The sequence below is a fragment of the Herpailurus yagouaroundi genome, unplaced genomic scaffold (genome assembly GCF_014898765.1).
Source record: "Herpailurus yagouaroundi ecotype Mexico unplaced genomic scaffold, PumYag 246, whole genome shotgun sequence".
NCBI lineage: Eukaryota > Metazoa > Chordata > Mammalia > Carnivora > Felidae > Herpailurus > Herpailurus yagouaroundi.
This window is the reverse complement of record NW_024412463.1, coordinates 586,611-606,859: the sequence shown is the minus strand read 5'-3', so window position 1 is coordinate 606,859 and position 20,249 is coordinate 586,611. Positions and strand designations below refer to the sequence as shown.

The following is a 20,249-nucleotide window of genomic DNA, read 5'->3' as shown; positions in this document are numbered from 1 at the left end:
AAAGAGCTAACTCATCCCTTCGGTCCCTTTGAGCTTCCATCTCTCCAGTAGCACTTCCACAGCACAGTCTGTCAGGGTATGGGTTCAGGTAGACCCTGGTTTCAAAAACCTGAATGCCCAACAGTGTAACTCTGGAAAGTTACTCCCTTGGCTTCTTTATCTGCAAAATGGGGCTAACTACCTCGCTCACAGGGTGTAGTGAATTTAAGGAGACCGTGCACTGTACACAGAACGTCTGGTACATGGCAGATGGTCACTAAATGATAGCTTTTAGGTCTTAGGACACATCAAGAGAACTTCTAGCAAGAACATCCTCCACAGCCACTCCTCTATAAGCATATAAGATGCATAGGAAGTATATGGGGTAGACTATATTGAGGGAAGAGACAGGAATAAAATCTACAATTCAGATCGGTTTATTCTCTCCCAAAATATACTTCCTCTGTTTGGGGTGTGTGTGTGTGTGTTAACTTGTAATTTTTTTTTTAAGTTTTATTTAATCTCTATACCCAACATAGGGCTCAAACTCCCAACCCCGAGATCAAGAGTCACATGCTCCCTCAGCTGAGCCAACCAGGTACTCCCCCATCTGGTATCTTTGTGTGAAAGTTAATCAGTAAGAAGTGAGCCTTGGCTGACTCACAAGGATGCTTAGGAAATAGCTCTACATATCACCACCACTCCCAACCTTTTTTTCTTTTTTAATGTACAAATGACACACTAAATTTTTTAAAGTTTTTTTTACAAATGGAGAAAAGAGACCAAGCCAGGATGACTTCCCATAAGGAAGGGATCTAAGGGCTGCCCCACGAACTCCAGGCCACCACAGCTACTTCCTCCTCTTGTACCTACAAAGAAAATCAGCAGAGTGAAGACTAGCTCCCAAAGACAGAAACAAGGTGGAGCTTTCCCATGAAAGGTTTGTTCTTCAATCCTAGTCATAACCTCTGGCCCTCCAAAACTGCAAATATTACCTGGATTTAGATTTAAAGTTTCCTCCTCGTCTTTGGTGGTGCAAGCCCAACTGTTTCCTTTCTTCAAAGGAGGGGCTGTGGATTCAAGAAGGTAAGATGCTGAAATGGCTGCTGGAAAGACAGATGTCCCAAAACCCCTGCCGCCTGCTCCCACATGAGGCATCATTAATGCATCATTTTCAGGGCCTGAGGTTCTACACGTAGTGTTTTCCCCTGATTAAATATGGGACTGTGGAATTTAGGGCCCAGCTCCAAAAAAAAAGACTCCCTTCTCATGCATATAAAACTAATTGGGGCACCTGGGTGGCTCAATTGGTTAAGCCTCTGACTTCAGCTGAGGTCATGATCTCACAGTTTGTGGGTTCGAGCCTCACGTCGGGCTCTGTGCTGACAGCTCAGAGCCTGGAGCTGTTTTGGATTCTGTGTCTCCCCCTCTCTCTGCCCCTCCCCTGCTCACACTCAGCACTCTGTCTCTCTCTCAAAAATTAAACATTTTTAAAAACTAAAACATTGAAAAAACAAAACAAAACTGGAGCACTGGCTTGGCTCAGTCAGTTAAGCGTCCAACTCTTGGTTTGGGCTCAGGTCATGATCTCATGGTTCACGAGTTTGAGCCCCAGATCAGGCTTCGCGCTGACAGCGCAGAGCCTGCTTGGGATTCTCCCTCTCTCTTTCTGCCCCTCCCTTGCTCGCTTGCTCTCTCTCCCTCAAAATAAACTTAAAAAAAATTTTTTTTTTTTTAGTTTTACAAAAATAAACTACTTGGGAAGCTTAATCTATCCCCATCCTGGGGTGGGGTGTGTATAACACATTCCTATGAGTAAAAAGGGATCCTCTGCTATTCTATTTCTGAACCAGAAATGTGCTGTTTCTCCTCCAAGGTAGGAGGGCCTTAATTCTTTCCTCCTATTCTCACTCTGGGATCCAGAGATGGGCTGTGGAGGGGGGAAGGTGTCAGACAAGAGCCCTTAAAATTAAGTATTATAAAGCTATACAGGTATATGGGAATTGGGGAGCACAGAAGGAGGAAGAAGGTGTATAGCTTTAATCATAATGTGAAGAACCCCATGATGACTTAAAACTCTACCCGGCTCGATACTGTTTCAAGGCCTTCTTGCTTGTGTTAGTAAGTTCTTCATCAAATACAGATTTCTTCAGCTGCTTTTGTTTCTTGGCTGTGCAGAGAAAGAACAGATTACATATGTCCTCTTTGGCCTAAGCTCCCAAATCCAATCCTTAAGCTCAGGGTAATGGTTCCAAATTCAGTGAATGCTCTGGTCTGGTGATTTACTGACATGGAAATAAGACATCAATTAGGTCCCAGCAAAAAAGATGAGGAATTCAGAAGTGCCACATCTGAAGAACCACTCCAAAGGACGACTGCAGAATCCCAAAGTAAAAACCACTGAAATGTGAAATGGGCTGAAAGACTGACTTCACTTCTTTCTACCCTGACCCACTCCTCCAAGTAGCAGTTTGTAAGGACATAGGCTCCAGAGTCAGAAATGCCTGGGTTTAAATCCTAGCTGTCCCCACTAATCATGGGGTCACTTCTCCACTTGGGAACCCAAAACTGGACAGCTGTACACACTGGTGCACACTCATTACTCAAAAACTACAGGCTCTTATCATCCCTCCAATTTTCTCCCTGACCACAAGTACAAGTTTCAGGGAGAAGCCTCCTTCCAGGCAGTCCCATCTGCCTACCGGGGACTCTTGCTGGCTCCTCTTCCGGCATTGCTCGGGCCCTCTTGGCTCTGCGATTCCTCTTGGCCAGCCGCTCAGCAAACATCTGCGCCTTAAGGATTTCAAACTGGGACCTTTCTTCTGCCTAGAAAGAAGGATGATGTGAGTATGGAACAGACTAGGAAGCCCTGACACATGCCACTGGGCCGGGACTCAACTCCGAAGGGAAAGCCACTCACTGTCATCTCCCCCTTTTTCTTGGCATCCTTCATAAACTTCTTCCTCTTCTTCTTTCCTCGTAAGGCCAAGTCAAACTCCTGCAGAGCCTTGGCAACTAGGATGAGGAGACAACATGAGATTTCCGGTACTCTTTTGTATCTTTTTTTTTTTTTTTTTAAAGCCATTTACTTTTTTTTTTTTTTCCTCTTAACGTTTATTTATTTTTGAGACAGAGAGAGACAGAACATGAACTGGGGAGGGTCAGAGAGAGAGGGAGACACAGAATCTGAAACAGGCTCCAGGCTCTGAGCTGTCAGCACAGAGCCCGATGCAGGGCTCGAACTCATGGACCGTGAGATCATGACCTGAGCTGAAGTCGGACGCTCAACCGACTGAGCCACCCAGGCGCCCCTTTTGTATCTTTTTTTAAAGACGTGCATGTATTTTAAATTGGTATGTAAGAGTTCAAAAAGCAGCAGCAAAAAAAAAAAAATGAGAAGCAGCAAATCATGTCCTTTCCTGGTGGTTACCTCCACCAAGTGGTAATCTCACTAAATCACATGCTTATTGCACTATTCCTCAACCCATTTGAGACATTATCTACCTCCTGTTATGAAAGATGATTTGGTTCACTTACAGTCCCAGACCTTTCCACAATATAACTATTTTTAACACAGAAACTTAACGTACACACACTCTAATTTTTTGTCCCATCAAATACAGGTGGTATTTCTTAAACTGCGGATACAACCTCTTAGCAGGGTAAGTTTGCAATCCCTAACAAAATAATAAATACACACACCCTCTGACCTACAGTTTCACTTTCAGGGATTTATCCTGCAAATCAAATATACTTGCTTAATTGTGAAAGGGCATTTGTACAGTTATTCACTACATGTTTACAACAGCAAGAAATTATAAACAACCTCAGTGTCCCTCAACAGTAAACTAATTAAATAAATTATAATCTACCCACATGATGGAACACCGTGCACCCATTAAAAAAAAAAGTTAACTAGGTACGTACCTGTATAAAATGCAAGCTACAAAATTATGTGGAAAAAGCAAGGCATATGGGGCACCTGGGTGGTTAAGTGTCAGTTGGTTAAGTGTTCTGACCCTTGGTTTCCGCTCAGGTCATGATTTCATAGTTCGTGGGTTTGAGCCCCGTGTCATGCTCTGTGCTGACAGCACACAGCCTGCTTGGGCTCTTTTTCTCCCTTTCTCTCTGCCCCTCCCCCACTCTCTCTCTCTTGTCAAAATAAATAAAATGAAAGAAAGAAAAGAAAGAAACGAAAAAGAAAAGAAACTAGGTGTAGAAAAATCTGAATTCATTTGTGTGATAAAAAGGGAGGGAGTGTAGGGAATACATATAAATATCTTCCCAACCTACTTTTTTTAAATTGTGGCAAAAAGGACAGAACACAAAATTTGCCCTTTTATGCATTCTACATCTACAATTCAGTAGCACTAATTACATTCACAGTGTTGCACAACCATCACCGTGATGTTTCTGTAACTCTTTCATCATCCCAAATAAAAGCTCCGTAACCATTAATAACAACTCCCTCCCCACAACCCCTGGTAATCTCTATTCTACTTTCTGCATTTATGGATTTGCCTCTCTAGGTACCTCATATAAGCAGAATCACAGATATCTGTCCTTCTGCGTATGGATCATTTCACTTGGCATGTATTCAAGGTTCACCCTTGCAGCACGTATCAGCGCCCTTGCAGCACGTATCAGGTTGTACCACGTACTGTCGTTTTGTGTATCTGTTCATCTGCTGACAGACACAGGTTGTTTCTAACCCTTGGCTATTGTGAATCATGCTTTAATGGATACTGGCATAGAAGTATCCATTTGAGTCCCTATTCTCAGTTCTTTTGGGAATAGACCTAGCAATAGCATTGCTGGGTTCCAGGATAATTCTGTGGTTAGCTTTTTGAGAGACCTCTCCAACATACTTTTTTCCTTCTTTCTCTCTTCCTTGGTCTGGAACCAACTCCTCTCAGGCTCGTGGTTCAGCACCTCTTTCCCCTTCTCCAGGAGCCGTTTTGCTGTGTTGATCTGTGGAAACAGCAAAAAGGTGGCTGCCGTGAAACCTACATCTGAGGATACGTAACATGGCAGCTGCAAGAAGCCGCTGCCTGCAAATGTCTGGGGCTCCGATGACGTTTGGCAGACACAGCATTTCGGAAGGGCAGAGCCGGCAGGGGCTGCGGGCTCTGCTCTGTGGTCGGCTTTCTGCACTGTACTGCGGGCCACAGCCCTCTACGCGGCCACACCTGGACTTCCGACTGCTGCAACTCTTTCTCCTCAGCCTCGAGCTGCAGAACCGCATACACGTCCTTCTCCATTTTCTCAATCTTGTCCCGGAACTTGAGGATGACATCTCAAGGGAAGGGAACCAAACAATTTTTTAGCTGAGGATAAGTACTGTGTAACTGATGAAAACAATATAAATGTGTATTTAGTGACGATAGAAAATGGGGATTTTTTACATGTTATTTCTCTGCTTAACAACACCCCCCGCCCCCGCCCCCCCCCCCCCCCAAAGAGCCTGTTGCTCTTGGAATAATCCAAACTCCTAAGCGTGGCCCCTACCTACCTCTCTGAGCACCTATCTCCACCTTGCTCACTGTGCCCTGGGCCCTCTGGCTCTTCCTTCACTTTAATTTGCACACCAAGTCTGCTGCCTCAGAGGCTTTGCCCTGTTTTCCTCTGCTGGGCACACAGTCTCCAGAACACTCACGGCTGCCTCGTTCTCCTGATTCAGGACTCAGCTCAAATGCCATCTGTTCAGAGGCCTTTCCTAAACAGCTTTCGAAAGTAGCATCTCTCCTCCTGTCATGCTAGATCACATCTATGATTTATTGTCTTTTTTCCACCAGAGTCTCAGCTGTTTTGCTTTCTGCTATATCCCTGATACCTAGAATAAACAGCACGAGGCACTTGGTAGTCCCAGGAACTGTTAGCTGACAGAATGAATGACGTGAAAATGAAAACGAGAGGAAAAAGACATCATGAATGGAATAAAGGTCTCAAAGGATGTGGCCCAAATGCTAACGGTGAGCTCTTCCACTTACTGTTTTCTAATACTGAATATATATTATTTTTATAACTTTAAAAAACAATTTTTAGAAAGGATGTGCTTTATATGACCCCTACAGAGGAGAAGGAAAAGCATGAAAGATATCTAAAACATAGAAGTGCTGCCCTCTGCCCCCCTGTGAAAGGAATGAGGGTGATTAGTAGGGATTTTACCCCAAAATGAAGCCTTCTCTTCCCAAAAGATGGAAAATAACCTAACAGTGGGGCACTCAGGGCACAAGTCTGTCATTATTCCCTTTCACATAGAGAGAGACCAAAGCCCAGAGAGGCAAGGTGAGACCGGCCCAGGATCAGTCAGCAAGGAAGGGGCAGGACTGGGATTCAAACCTGACTCCTGACCGCAAGGCACCTGCTCTCACCTATTACCCTCTACCCCCAGCTCTGTCCCACAGAGTCCGATCTAGGACCCTGCCCTGCCCACCCCAACCACCCTGAGCTGCTGCAGTGGTGCCTGCTCACCCTGGGGAAGTATCCGGGCCTTCACAGGGGCTTTGGCGGCTTTTACAATCTCCTTCAGCATCTTCCGCTCCTCTTCTCCCACCAGAGACACCGAGCGCCCAGCCCTGCCAGCCCGCGCCGTTCGCCCCACTCGGTGGACATAATGCTTGATGGTGTTGGGCATCGTGAAGTTGATTACCTGGAAGGTCAAAGTCAGACCTGGGAGTTGGAGGGAAAGGAGACACAAGGAGGCACAAAGACTCCCACCAAAAGTTCAAGGAAGATACGAGCTGCTCACCGTTTTGACCCCCTCGATGTCAAGTCCACGGGCTGCCACATCTGTGGCCACAAGGATGTCAATCTGTTCGTCCTTAAAGCGCCTGGAAATAGCCACAAACAGATGTTCACTTGGATACTTAAGCCCAAAAACGCTTGCAGGAGCCTGAGCCAGCAGAGAGAACACCAATCCCTTTGGAGTCAAGCAGCAGAGTATAGATGGTCAGAGTGACCATCTGGACAAGATCCTAAACGTCAGACCATCTAATACTTCACACAACACCTTAAACATCCTGTAACACAGAACAAATGTAGTTTTGTTTATACCACCTTAAGCCCCAACTCTACAAATACGAAAGTCAGGAACCACAGAGCTAGATTATAGGAAGTAGCAGATGCAAATGTCTTCCGCGTTCAAAACAGCCTTTCTTTATAAAAATAACTTTCAGCTGCGTATGATCTATGGGGATAGGTGGAGAATTCTAAAGGTTTCTCCCTGCTTACCAGCATGACTCCATTCTATGAGAATTAAACAAGAAAACACATGGAAAAACAAAGGGCAAGGGCACAGCAAAGTAAATGATGAGGAAATGGTGGCTGGCTTTGATTCCAAATCTCATTCTATCAGACCCAGGTATGCCCACTGCTCTGGAAAACCTATAAAGAACAAGACACATGCTATGTCCTCCCAAATCAGAATTTCCTGCTGTGGCCCCCTGAGCAGTTCCCACACTCTATCCTAGGGCACGGGTGTCATCTGCGGGACTACAATGAGTTCTGAATGTGTCTGAGACAACCTTACAGCAGTGAGACTAAAATCTTTGAAGTAGGGAGTCGTGCTATCTGCATTCCATGCTACTGCTCTAACGTAACCTCTGTGTGGGATTTCCCCCCTTTCAAATGAGAGCCCTCTCTGAAGGATGGAGGGGAGCCTCAGGCCCCCGAAGTTTACCGGAGGGCCTCCAGCCGCTGTGTCTGTGACAGGTTGCCATGGAGCTCGCCCACCTGCAGCCCCATGAGCCCCAGAAGGATGTGCATGCGGTGGGCCTGCTTCTTGGTCTGGGTGAACAGCATCACGTGGTCAGTGAAGGTTCTTGTCAACAGAGCTGGAGAGGAGAGAAGAGTGAGCTGGAAGCCACCTCCAATACATACTCCCCACTCCCTCACCTATGAAGTGGCTGCTGTGCCTGGCACTGGAGAAGACAGGCTCACGTTCCAGGGCAGAGAAAAGAAGCCAATTCCCAAGTGTGATAAATGCTGTGGGACAGTGAAAGCAAGACAGGGAGGCAGCTTTAGGGCTGGCCTCTCTAAAGAGGTGATACTAGGCTGAATGACAAAGTACAAGATTTGGGGGAAGATTTCAGGCAGAGGAAAGAGCAAATGTAAAGGCCCCGAGGCAAGACAAACTTGGTTTCAACGAAAGCAGGAGAGCATGGCTGGGCATCATGAGCAAAGGCACCAAGACTGAGGACTCCAGGCAGGCAGGGGCCAGGTCCCAGAGGGCCATACGGGACTTGCTAGGGAGTGTAGATTGTGGTCTAAGTGCGATGGGGAGACACCAGAGGGTTGTAAATAGGGAGGTAACATGAGCAAATGTTCACTAGTAAATAATCACTTTAAATGATCAGCAGTGTGGAGAAAGGGTTACCAAGGAACAAGAGTGGGAGTAGGAGCCAAGTACAAGGCCACTGCCAACAATTAAGACAAGAGAGGCAGTAGCTTGAACCAAGGGCCAGAGGGGTGGTGGTGGGGGAATAGCTATGTATTCAGCAGGGCCGAAAGAGGACTGGACAGCAGGAAAGAGGTGAGGTGACAGAAAAAGGGGAGGAAGGACCTGTGGCCCATGTGGCAGAGCAAATAAATAAACAAGTACCATGCAACAGGTCAGGGGATCCTGAGAGAGGAGGTGTCAGGAAACACCCCACCGCTAGAGTGTGCCACCCACAAGGCCAAGGGAATCTGGCACCCTGGGCTTTCACCTGCCACGATGGCTTCCCGGTCCCCTTCCCGATTCGGCCGGATCCGGACAAACTCCTGCCTCAGGAAGGGGGCCACATCCGTGTTGCTGTTCACAAATATTCGGACGGGATTCTTCAAGGAGACAGAAGCCAGATCTTTTACCTACCCAGCACAAAGACAGGAATGCTCACTGGCCTGCCAGGAGGCAGGGAGGTGGGGAGAGGAGGAGGCAGTGGAGGCAAGCCATGTTTGCCCCAGGCCCCCCGCTGCAGCCCAGGCAGGGTCCTCTGCACCCCTCCGTTCACCCCACCAAGCAGAATTCCTGAGGCCCACCTCGTCTGTCATAGTGGCTGAGAAAAGCATCGTCTGGCGGTGGTGGGAACACATCCGGATGATCTCCTTCATCTGTTCCTCAAAGTACTCGTCCAGCATCCTGATACGCAGGGAGAAGGAATCAAGAGAAATGGACTGAGCTTGCATCTGTTGCAGTGATGTTGTAACTGGTTACGTTGCAGGCTCATTTATTGACTTATGAATTAGTACTGTTGGTTTAGCCGTTCACCAAGATTCACTAAGAACTATCATCTGGCCACGTTTGTTTTTATATATATATATATATTTTTTTTTGCAGAGCTATTTATAAGTTGCAGACATCACCACACCTTGACCCTAACTATCTCAGTGCACAATCCCTAAGGACCTTCTCCTACATAATCATAATGTCGTTATCACACCCAAAACGTTGAAGTGTTTGAGTAGTGTCTAAACTACAGTCCATATTGAAATATCCCTAACTATCTCCAAAATGTCATTTTATAGCTGTCTTTTTATGTTTTCAGTTCAGGAACCAAAGTTCCTACACTGCATTGGCTGTCATGTTTCTTTGGTCTCCCTTCATCCAGAAAAGTCTCCTCAAGCTTTTTCACATTCTGTCTTTGTCTGATTATTTCCCAGTGACCTGATTCAATAACTCATCACTGCGAGAACGTGCAGGGATGTGGCTGTGCACCTCCCTCTCCATCTGGAGACAGACAGTCACTGACATGAGTTTGATCACATGATTAAGGTGGGACCTGCCAGTTCTCTTCACTGTAAAGGAACCTTTTTCTTCTTGTAGATAATATTAATCAGTATAGGATTACATTAACTCCAATTTGTTCAATTGACCAAATCCTCTACAGTGTTTCTCCCTCCAGCTCAGGCTCCAGTCAAGGATCAGGTACCACATTTAGCTGTCATGGTCCTTGGTTGCCTTAATAAGACCCTTCCACAGCCTTTCTTGGTCTTCTGGGACATTAACATTTAAAAAAACTTTTTTAACATTTATTTATTTTGAGAGAGAGACACAGAGTGCGTGCACGCACGAGAGCAGGGGAGGGCGGGGGAAGGGGGGGAGGGAGGGGGGAGAGAGAGAGAGAGATAGAGAGAGAGAGAGAGAGAATCCCAAGCAGGCACTGCACTGTCAGCACAGAGCCTACCGCAGGGCTCAAACTCATAAACTGCAAGATCAAGACCTGAGCCAAAATCAAGACTCAGACGTTTTAACTGACTGAGCCACCCAGGCGCCTCTAGACATTAACACTTTTTAATACAGTTCCCTTCCCCTTCAAAACCTAAATCAGATCATGTTCCCTTTGCTTAGAAAGATCTCCTTTACCTCCCTCAGGACTCAAGAATGGTTCATTTGCTCAGGGGATTTAATCCATTATTCAATAAACACTTACCAAGCATCTGCTAGATACCAGACACAATCCTGGACGTAGAGCAATAAGCTCTTCACAAATATGTTCCAGGGGAGAGGAGGGACACAACCACCACGGAACCATTCGGGTGACAATGTAGGAGGTAGGAAAGGTGTAACGCCTCAGAGAATGGAAGACAGAAGTGTTAGAGGGGCCAGCAAAGGCTCTTCCAGTAAGTAACAGCTGGAACAGAAACCTGAGAAACTAAAGGTTCAGTCCAAGCTGAGAGGACAGCAAGTGCAGAAGCCCCTTCATGGGCTGACAGGACTTCCCAATGGCTGCTTTGTGGGTGGACGATGAGGACACAGATGATGCGAAGAATTCTTCCCAGAACAACTGGAAGACAGGGCTGCCAAGCACTGGGATGGGAAGAGAGAGGAAGGGGCATATGGCGTCAGAAGTTCAGTTCAGGACCTGTTTAGTTTGGAGATGCTTCAACTGGAGAGGAAACCTGAACAGGTGCCTCATTCCCCTGCCTCCACCTCAATCATTAGTCCGGTTCGTTGAGGTTCATTCTGTTTGGTCATGAAGGAAAGAGGTAAGCAGATGGGAGCCATATGAGAGAAAGGGAGGGAGGGAGAGAGGGGGAGAGAGAGAAAGAGAGAGAGAGAGAAAGGAGGGAGGGAGGGAGGGGGTCCCCTATCTCAGTAACAGACTGTTGAATCCTCACCATGCACCTGCCACTTCACCTATATTACTCCTTGAATCCTCAACACCATGAGGAGGGTATTATTCTTAAAATTTTTTTTTAATGTTTTTATTTATTCTTGAGAGAGAAAGAGAGAGAAACAGCATGAGCAGGGGAGGGGCAGAGAGGAAACACAGAATCCAAAGCAAACTCCAGGCTCTGAGCTGTCAGCACAGAGCCCCACGAGGTTCTCAAACCCACGAACCGCGAGACCTTGACCTGAGCTGAAGTCGGACGCTCAACTGACTGAGGCACCCAGGCGCCCCTTGGTGGGTATTTATTCTTATCCCTCACTTATATTTCCAAATCTCAGGAAGTGGCAAAGCCAGAATCTGATCTATCCTCCCTCTTCACCGTCACATTATAGAGAAAAAAAGCAAAATAATCCAGGCTAATGAGGAAGAGGTCCAAATGTGAGCAGCTAAACTGGCATCGCACACATGGCTATGGCAAGATCCATGCAGAATAATGTGGTGGCCACAGGACCTCAGAGCACCTGGGGCCTCACCATTCCAGGTATACCTGTCAGCCTCATCCAGGATGAGCACCTCGATATTGCTCAGGTGGAAGGAAGGGCAGTTGTGGAGGTGATCGATGAGCCGGCCTGGGGTGGCGATGAGGATGTCAGGCGCTGCCCTAAGAGCTGCTTCCTGAGACTTCACATCCAGGCCCCCTGCAGAGAAGAGCCCCCCCCACAGGTGGTCAATTCGGTCAGTGGTTCATCGGTATTGACTGGGCCCTGCCACCTGCCATGTCTCATCCCAGATGCAGGGGAAAGAGCAGAGGAGAAGACTGGCAAAGGCCCTGCTTGTGTGGATTTATTTTTTTTTATTTTTTCAACGTTTATTTATTTTTGGGACAGAGAGAGACAGAGCATGAACGGGGGAGGGGCAGAGAGAGAGGGAGACACAGAATCAGAAACAGGCTCCAGGCTCCGAGCCATCAGCCCAGAGCCTGACGCGGGGCTCGAACTCCCGGACCGCGAGATCGTGACCTGGCTGAAGTCGGACGCCCAACCGACTGCGCCACCCAGGCGCCCCCCTGCTCGTGTGGATTTAAAAGACACTGGGAGAGGCAGATCATTACATTACAATCGTGCTAAGTGTGAAAAAAGATGATGACAGGAAGACACTTCAGAATAGGTGGATTCAAACACACAAGGACTGACAGAAGCAGCTGCTGTGAAAACTAATGCTTTCTACATTACCTCTGACTTCCCCCTGCACAGGGAAGGGAACTGTTAGAGAACAGTTATCACATAACATCATCAGAAATATTCTGCTCCAAATATTTGATTCTTTATTCATACAAACCAAAAATTACATCCTAAATTGGTTTAGTACCAAGAAAATTTTTTTGCCCCAAATCTTGGAAGTTTCATTTTTTAAGGCTGGTTAAGTCTCAGTTAAGCCCTCACCCCTCCCCCCTCCCCCCACTATCTACTTTGACAACACCTCGTCTGCTTTTTCAGTGGGTTTAATTGTAGGAAGGCTTTCCCACCCGCCACCACGTCACAGTCTCTCAGGGACAGCCAGACACTCACCCACAGCCAGGCAGGTGGTAATGTTGCAGAACTGAGCCAGCTGCTTGGTTACAGAGTGCACCTGGATGCCCAGTTCTCGGGTGGGAACCAGCACGAGCACGCGGGTGACAGGAGCCTGGCGGGGTTTGTAGATCAGACGCTCCAAGACAGGTAGGGCAAAAGCAGCAGTTTTACCTGCGGGAAAAGGTAGCAGCAAAGCAGTGAGGGGAGCTTCAGTCCCTTCCAGATTCAGGTATTCACCTGAGCCCAGAAAACCTACGTATCTGTTCAGGAGGAAATGAAGCAAATTTTTTTTTCATAAAGCTTTTTTTCTGGTTTTAAACCACAGCATCCATGTAAACAATCTGAGAAGTACAAAAACAAATATGAAAATAATAAAAATCACCCCCAATTCAGCCAACCAGAGATAAAGCACCAACATAATGGTATCTATATTACCAATATTCTTCTGGATGGACAGAAATATAAAAAGACAAATTTAATGCAATAACACTATATATTCTGTTCAGTAATCCCCGTTTAAAAAAAGCACCTTGTTAACGGTGCCTGGCTGGCTCAGTTGGCAGAACATGCAGCCCTTGATCTCAGGATCATGAGCTAAGAGACTCATGTTGGGGGTAGAGATTACTTAAAAAAAAAAAAAAAAAAAATGTATTTCCTGTTTCTTTAAATACGTTTATTTTAATGCTTGCATAATATTCTATCACATGACTATTTCTACTCTATAATTAACTGTACTGATATGAAACACCATGATGAACATGTTTTATAAAATCCTTACTCCCATTAGAGCAGCGACAAGAAGTCATGGTCACAAAGATACCCTAATAGGATATTCACAGGTCACAGATTTCAGGGGAGTCTGGTGAAGGTCATGTTATTTACACATAAGCCCCAGTCACAGGAGTGAAGATTTTATGAAAGGAGTGTTCATCACAACCTTGTATATTAGTGCAGTTAATTGCAGAGTAAAAATAGTTACGTAATAGAATACTATGCAACCATTTTTTAAAAATGAAGAGCATTTTAAAAAATAAGAAAATGTAGGAGCGCCTGAGTGGCTCAGTCAATTAAGCGCCAGACTCTTGATCTTGGCTCAGGTCATGATCTTGCAGTTCCTGGGGTCGAGACACGCATTGGGCTCTCACAGAGTGGAGCCTGCTTGGGATTCTTTCTCTCCCTGTCTCTCTCTATCCCTCCCCTGCTCTCACTCTCAAAATAAATAAATACACATTTTTTAAAAATAAGAAAATATAATGTTGAGGGTTTTTTTTTTTAAAGGAAATAAACAGAATATACAGTGTTACTGCATTACCATTTATATTTATATATATTTTTTTAATATTTAGTCATTTTTGAGAGAGAGAATGTGAGCAGAGGAGGGGCAGAGAGAGAGAGAGAAGGGGCAGAGAGAGGGGAACAGAGGATCCAAAGCGGGCTCCTTGCTGACAGCAGTGAGCCCAACACGGGGCTCGAACTCATGAACCATGAGATCATGACCTGAGCTGAAGTTGGACGTTCAACCGACTGAGCCACCCAGGTGCCCCTATGTTTGCATATTTAGCAAAGGTGGCCCTTGGGTAACCAACATAGACCCTTGCTGCAGGTTGAACACCCTCCTTCTGCCTCTTCCTCTTACCTGTCCCAGTGGCTGCACAGGCACAGATATCCTTCCCCAACAGACCCACAGGTATGCATGCCTTCTGAATTGGGGTGGGCTGCTTGAAGCCCATGGCTGTAATGGCCTGAACAGAAAAGACAGGGTCACACAGGAGGGGGAGGAGGAGTCCCAACATGAAACAAGCAGGTGGTGACTGCTTCAATCCCTCCCATTCATTCCGCATTTATCAAGTGCCTACTGTGTGGGAGGCCTGTTCTAAGCATGGAGGACACAGCACTACACCAAAGAAATAAAAACCCCACCTTGGCAATCTTACAATCTGGTAGGAAAAAAAGACCAGAAAGAAACACATGCCACATGGAGATAAATGCTATGGAGAAAACTACAGCAGACAAGGGGGTTTGGGAGGAGAACAATTTACAGTAGGATCAGGGAATGTCTCACTGAGCAAAGGACACTGAGTAGAACCCTGAAAGAGGTGAGGAGTACCCCAACAAGATTACTGAAAAAATCTTCCAGGCAGAGGGAGCAGGAAGTGCCAAGACCCTGAGAAGAAGACACCTAACCTTCTTGAGGGCCAGTGAGGAGGCCAAAGAGTGAGGAGACATATCAGAGGAGACCAGAAGGGGCAGAGCCTTACAAGCCAAAAGGGAACTTTTTGTTTAAGAGGGTTCTTTGGCAGTTGTGTGGACAACAGAATTCAGGGAGGCAAAGAGCCCAGTTTAGGGCCAGGAGCCTAGTCAAGGGTGACTGCAATAATCCCATGGTTGCCAAAAGAAGCCAATACCTTCAGCAGAGGGCGAGAAAGGTTCATGTCCTGGAAGGAGAGGTTTTCATCATACTGGGATGCATCTTCAAAAAATCCTCCTGCTTCCTACACCAGGAAATCAAAAGATGGACCAAGAATTCAGCAAAATGGGCCTAAGAAAACTAACTGGCCTCAAAAATCCAGTCAGGATGCAAAAATAAGCTGCACACTGTTGTCCACGCTCATACGCACCTGTCCTTTCTTCTTCTTCCGCTCCTTTACTTTGAGTGTGTCTGTGGAGAAAAACAGAGCTGACAATCGGGGCTTGTGCTTACTGAGCATGTACAATCTGCTAGATGCGGTCCTAAGTGCTTTATGTGGACACCTCACTGAGTCTACCCAACAGCCTGAGGGAGCTACTGTCATTAGCCTCGGTTCACAGGTGAGGACACCAAGCAGCAAACTGGGCAAGTTCCAGAGACCACCGTGCTGTATTATCATATTTTAGCACTCGTTTCTGCAAGAAATAATTACAGAGCACCCTTTTCATGGCGGGGCCCATCTGAGTGGGATGTGGGGGACCTATCACCCCAAATAGGTCTGAATCTTAGAGGTGCCAGCAGCTGTGTGGGGCTGGGGATGGGGAAAAGGGTACAGTCTGCCTGCAAAGTACGACAACCATAACAAAATCCCAAGAAAAAAGAGAAGCTAGAAGGAGTTTAACAAGGAGATCTTAAATGGAACTGTGTAGAAGAACATAGGAAATCCTACAGAGGAAAGGCAGACCCTTTCCAACTTCCTGTCCCCCGTTCTGACATCGCCTCTGTAGCATCCACCTGCTTTGGTGAGGATGTTCTCATCAGCTGATGAGTAATCAGTCTCTGAGTCTTCATCTTCTGGGCCTTCCTCATCCTTCCCTTCAAGGTCTTCCTGCTCCTCCAGTTCAGAGCCCTCCTTTGCTTCCTTCTCCTTCTCTGACTTCCCAGACTTGGCTTCTTTATCCTGGAAAAAATATTTTAATAAAGCAAGGCAACTACAAAACTTCAGGAAATCCAGAACCTCTGAAGAGCAATCTTATGCTCTCCAGCCTGGGCAGAACTCTATGTGGATTCTTAAGGAATATTAACCACAGACAAAGAAAAGCCTGTCTGCACCAGACATTCTCCAGTTCATACTTAAAGAAAAATGGTGGGGTTGTGTTGAGGGTAAAGCTCAGGGCTTAACTACACACAGAAGTACCTGCTCTGCTTTCTCACCTCTGTTTTCCTTTTCTTGCGAACTTTCTCAATCTTCTCATCTAATGTAGTAGCTGCCCTCTGCTGATAAAAATAGACGAAAAAGAAACACACATATGGGAAAGAGACGAAGCAAGATTTCTCTGAGGGTTGGGTCTCAAATGTTACTACAGAAAAGGCTTGTCTGTCCTTGGACAGATTAATCAATCTGCAGATTATTCACAACAAGAACAACAACAAACATAACAAATAGTCAACTGTGAAAAATCCTGACCTGGAACCAAGAACATCTATATTTTAGAAGGTGTTTACTATTTACAACAATATAATTACCAAGAGAGGTCACATTTGTATCTGAATGCTACTTAGAAAAACCCTTCCCCATGCCAATCAGACAGAATTTATTTGTGACTTTTTTCCCCTTTTCAGTATGTTTTTAGAGAATGCCTTTCCTAATGAAGGAAATAAGATCTTTCTGATACATTAAAAATAAGATATTTCTGATACAGATTCTGATCATCTGTAGATCAATTCAATGGTTTGTAACTAGTCTGTAATACACCTATTTTGCAATATTTTACACGTTTGTTTTAGTCAAGACTATGGGTTATTTGTGACTGCTTCTCCCCACCCCACGTGTTTATTTCCAAGAGTTCCAGTGTCTGTTGAATGTAAGCAAGTGGCAAAAAGCAGTGAGGTCCAGGCTAGACTCCGAAACCTACTGTCCAACTCTACCAGGCCTGGAACCGCCTATCTCTGTCAGTTCTCACCTTCTTCTTGAGCTGGCTCATGACATCAGCCATGGCCCAGCTGCCATCGTATGCCCCCTCCTTCTCAGTGAAAACAAAGTCGGGGTTGAAATCGGCACTACGGTTCTTCTGCAAGGCTTTCTGCTTTCTGCCCAGTACAATGGGCCCCTGGGAAGAGGGAGAAACAGAGTGACTATGGTACTGAGATGAAAGAGTATAGAACAGGAATCTACAATTGTGGCAGATTTTAACACAGCTCTCTCAGTAACTGATAGGTTAAGCAGACAAAAATTAAGTGTCTGTAGAAAACCTGAAGAGTACAATAAGCTTCTTTCCAGTGAACACGTAGAGAACACTGCACCCACCATTATAGAACGTGTATTCGGAACAAACATGGAATAAGTACAAAAACTGATCACATAGGAGGCTTTTAAGCAAATCTTCAAAGTTTCTTTTTTTTTTTTTAATTTTTTTTTTAACGTTTTTATTTATTTTTGAGACAGAGAGAGACAGAGCATGAACAGGGGAGGGCCAGTGAGAGGGAGACACAGAGTCTGAAACAGGCTCCAGGCTCTGAGCTGTCAGCACAGAGCCCGACGCGGGGCTTGAACTCACGGACCGTGAGATCATGACCTGAGCCGAAGTCGGCCGCTTAACCGACTGAGCCACCCAGGCGCCCCGAAATCTTCAAAGTTTCAAAGAATCAATATTACACAGATTATTTTCTCTTGCTGCAATTCAATTAAGTTAGAAATCAGTAACAAGGGGCACCTGAGTGGCTCAGTCAGTTGAGCGTCTGACTCTTGCTTTTGGCTCAGGTCATGACCCCATGGTCATTGTATCAAGCCCTACATCTGGCTCTGTGCCAAGCATGGAGCCTTCTTAAGATTCTCTCTCTCCCTCTGCCCCCTCCCCCACTCATGCTTTCTCTAAAATTAAAAAAAAAATTTTTTTAATCAATAACAAAAAACCCATACATGTGGAAACTGGAAAGGGAGGAAGACTGGCTGAACTATGGCTTCCAAGAACTAAAAAGTGCTATGCTGACTTTTTTCCTTACTTGAGTTAAATAATTTCATGAGAACTCTCACGCTAAACTTTGTTAGTAGTAATGATTGCATATCATTTCTTGGATACTCAGTTTAACTATCGATAGCTGTATAGCACTTCATATATCAACTTTGGCGTCATCATTTATTTTATGATAGTTTTACATTCAAGAAATAAAAAGATTCTAGCTGGTAAGCAGAGAACACCCTGGGGGAAGAGGGTGCAAGAGAGGTGGCAAGAAAAGAGCTGGAGATCAAATATGTTAGGATGCTAGGTCCCCAAGCACAAGGTCTCAGTAGCATGGACTACGGTGGGAGCAGTATGGTTGGAGAAAGGGGGAGAGGCTTAAGAGAGATTCTTGAGCTAGCCTGCAAAGACTGGAGGGGGGTGAGGAGGAAGCTGTCAAGGTTGACACCCAGGTTTCTGGCTTGAGATGGAGCAGATTGGCAAGGTGAGGGAGACCAGAGTTCAACTTTGGTGCTGAATTTGTTGAGGCCCGGGGTCACTCAAGTGGAGGTGTCTGTAGGCAGATGAGGCCACCATGGGGCAAACACCCAGGTTGGATCTTTCAAGGATGAGCATCTTTTTCATGACACGATTCCTCTTTTAACTGCCATAGTGCTTAAAGTCTGTAACCGTCCCACCCAACATTAGCTTCAGGAGAATGGTGTCCTTGCCCATCTTGTTCACTGCTGTGTCCCGAACGCTCAACACTAGGTGTAGCACACGTAAGTGTTCAATAAATACTGGCTTAATGAACGAATCCCTGATCAGGAATTAGGCCTGGCCTCGCCCCTGGGTCTCTAGTACGCAGGGCGTGGATTCAACATGAGGTCAGTGATGGACACTGAGTTCACCAAGACGACACAGCACGCTGCCGGCACCGGAGCGGAGGTGATGAAAAGTTAGTGGCGAGCAAACTGAAGAAGATCTTGGGGCCCCCTTCCAGGGACACTTGCCGGTCTGGCAGGAGGCCGCCGAGGAGTTGAGGGCAGGGGCCTGAAGAAGCAGGGAGAAAGGAAGCAGTGACAGAAATATGAATGCGCGCCGCAGCGCCGCGAACCCAGATAGGCTCATACCTCCTCCTCCTCGTCCGCGGAGTCAGACTCAGGCTCCACCGGCACCTCGTCATCTTCGCCTATGGTCCCGATTAAACCCAACTCTGCCAGCATGCTGCCGCAGCACCACTTCCGTAAACCAGCTCGCGCGCAGGCCGGCCCTTAACTTGCCCAAGACCTCCTCGTCGCCACTGCGCATGTGCCGACCTCACTTCCGCTTGGGGGCAGGCCCCGTGGCGCTCCCTTCCCCCATCGCGGAGTGCGCACGCGGCAAACTGGAAGGTAACTTGGAGTGACGGGTGTTGGGTGACGGGCTAGACGGGGCTGGGCTTCGGTGAAGTCCTTTGTCTTGCTTGGTTCGCGGTGCGAACCAAGTGTGCGCGGTGCGAGGTGGTGCGCCGGCCTAGCCCACTCTGTGCGTGTGTATTTACGGACAGTTGTGGAAGAATGTACAGTGAACTCTTAGCGGGGAATGCCACTGCCTACTAGAATTCATGTGTTTTTATTTTCCTCTTAGATTTTTTTCCACATTAACATTTATCTTCATAAAGAAAAAAAGTTAAAAAGAATAGCTAACACAGAGTGCTAGCGGGGGAGGGGCAGAGAGAGAGGGAGACACAGAATCGGAAACAGGCTCCAGGCTCTGAGCCATCAGCCCAGAGCCCGACGCGGGGCTCGAACTCCCGGACCGCGAGATCGTGACCTGGCTGAAGTCGGACGCTTAACCGACTGCGCCACCCAGGCGCCCCTCAAATGACTTTATTTTATTTATTTAGAGAGAGTGCACAGCTGGGGAGGGACAGAGAGAGGGAGAGAGAGAATCCCAAGCAGGCTCCTCAGTGTCCACACAGAGCCTGACATGGGGCTCTAATTCATGAACCATGAGATCATGACCTGAGCTGAAATCAAGAGTTGGAGTTTAACCAACTAAGCCACCCAGGTGCCCCTCAGGTTATATCTTTGAAAACTTAGTCCTCTGTCTCCTTTAGAATCTGATATCCAATCAATTTCCAATATCTATCTTATTCCACCAGTATTAGCCTAAATACTGGTCCAGTGAGACCTTCCCCCATTCTCCAGTTCAATGGATGACAACACCATTCAAGAAGTCTTACATACTTGATTTCTCCCTCTCCTTCAATATTCTC

The 20,249-nt window shown here is 46.4% G+C and overlaps 1 protein-coding gene across 2 annotated transcripts; it reads right to left on the bottom strand.

Moving 5' to 3' along the window:
• Nucleotides 1-685: 685 nt before the first annotated feature.
• Nucleotides 686-19,298, bottom strand: DDX27 (DEAD-box helicase 27). Of its 2 annotated transcripts, none has more exons than XM_040459712.1 (21): nucleotides 19,123-19,298; nucleotides 17,015-17,161; nucleotides 16,266-16,328; nucleotides 15,846-16,011; nucleotides 15,262-15,302; nucleotides 15,049-15,135; nucleotides 14,280-14,385; nucleotides 12,641-12,814; nucleotides 11,620-11,770; nucleotides 9,001-9,100; nucleotides 8,688-8,829; nucleotides 7,661-7,814; nucleotides 6,731-6,812; nucleotides 6,454-6,631; nucleotides 5,169-5,275; nucleotides 4,848-4,950; nucleotides 2,900-2,994; nucleotides 2,682-2,805; nucleotides 2,062-2,149; nucleotides 975-1,049; nucleotides 686-848 (listed from the first exon to the last, which is right to left on the bottom strand). In XM_040459712.1, the coding sequence occupies exons 1-21, from the start codon at nucleotides 19,213-19,215 to the stop codon at nucleotides 830-832; spliced, it is 2,295 nt and encodes a 764-aa protein (XP_040315646.1). In that variant the 5' UTR covers nucleotides 19,216-19,298; the 3' UTR covers nucleotides 686-829. The 2 variants fall into 2 exon arrangements, with proteins under 2 accessions (XP_040315646.1, XP_040315647.1); XM_040459713.1 differs by having other exon boundaries at nucleotides 16,266-16,325.
• Nucleotides 19,299-20,249: the final 951 nt, after the last annotated feature.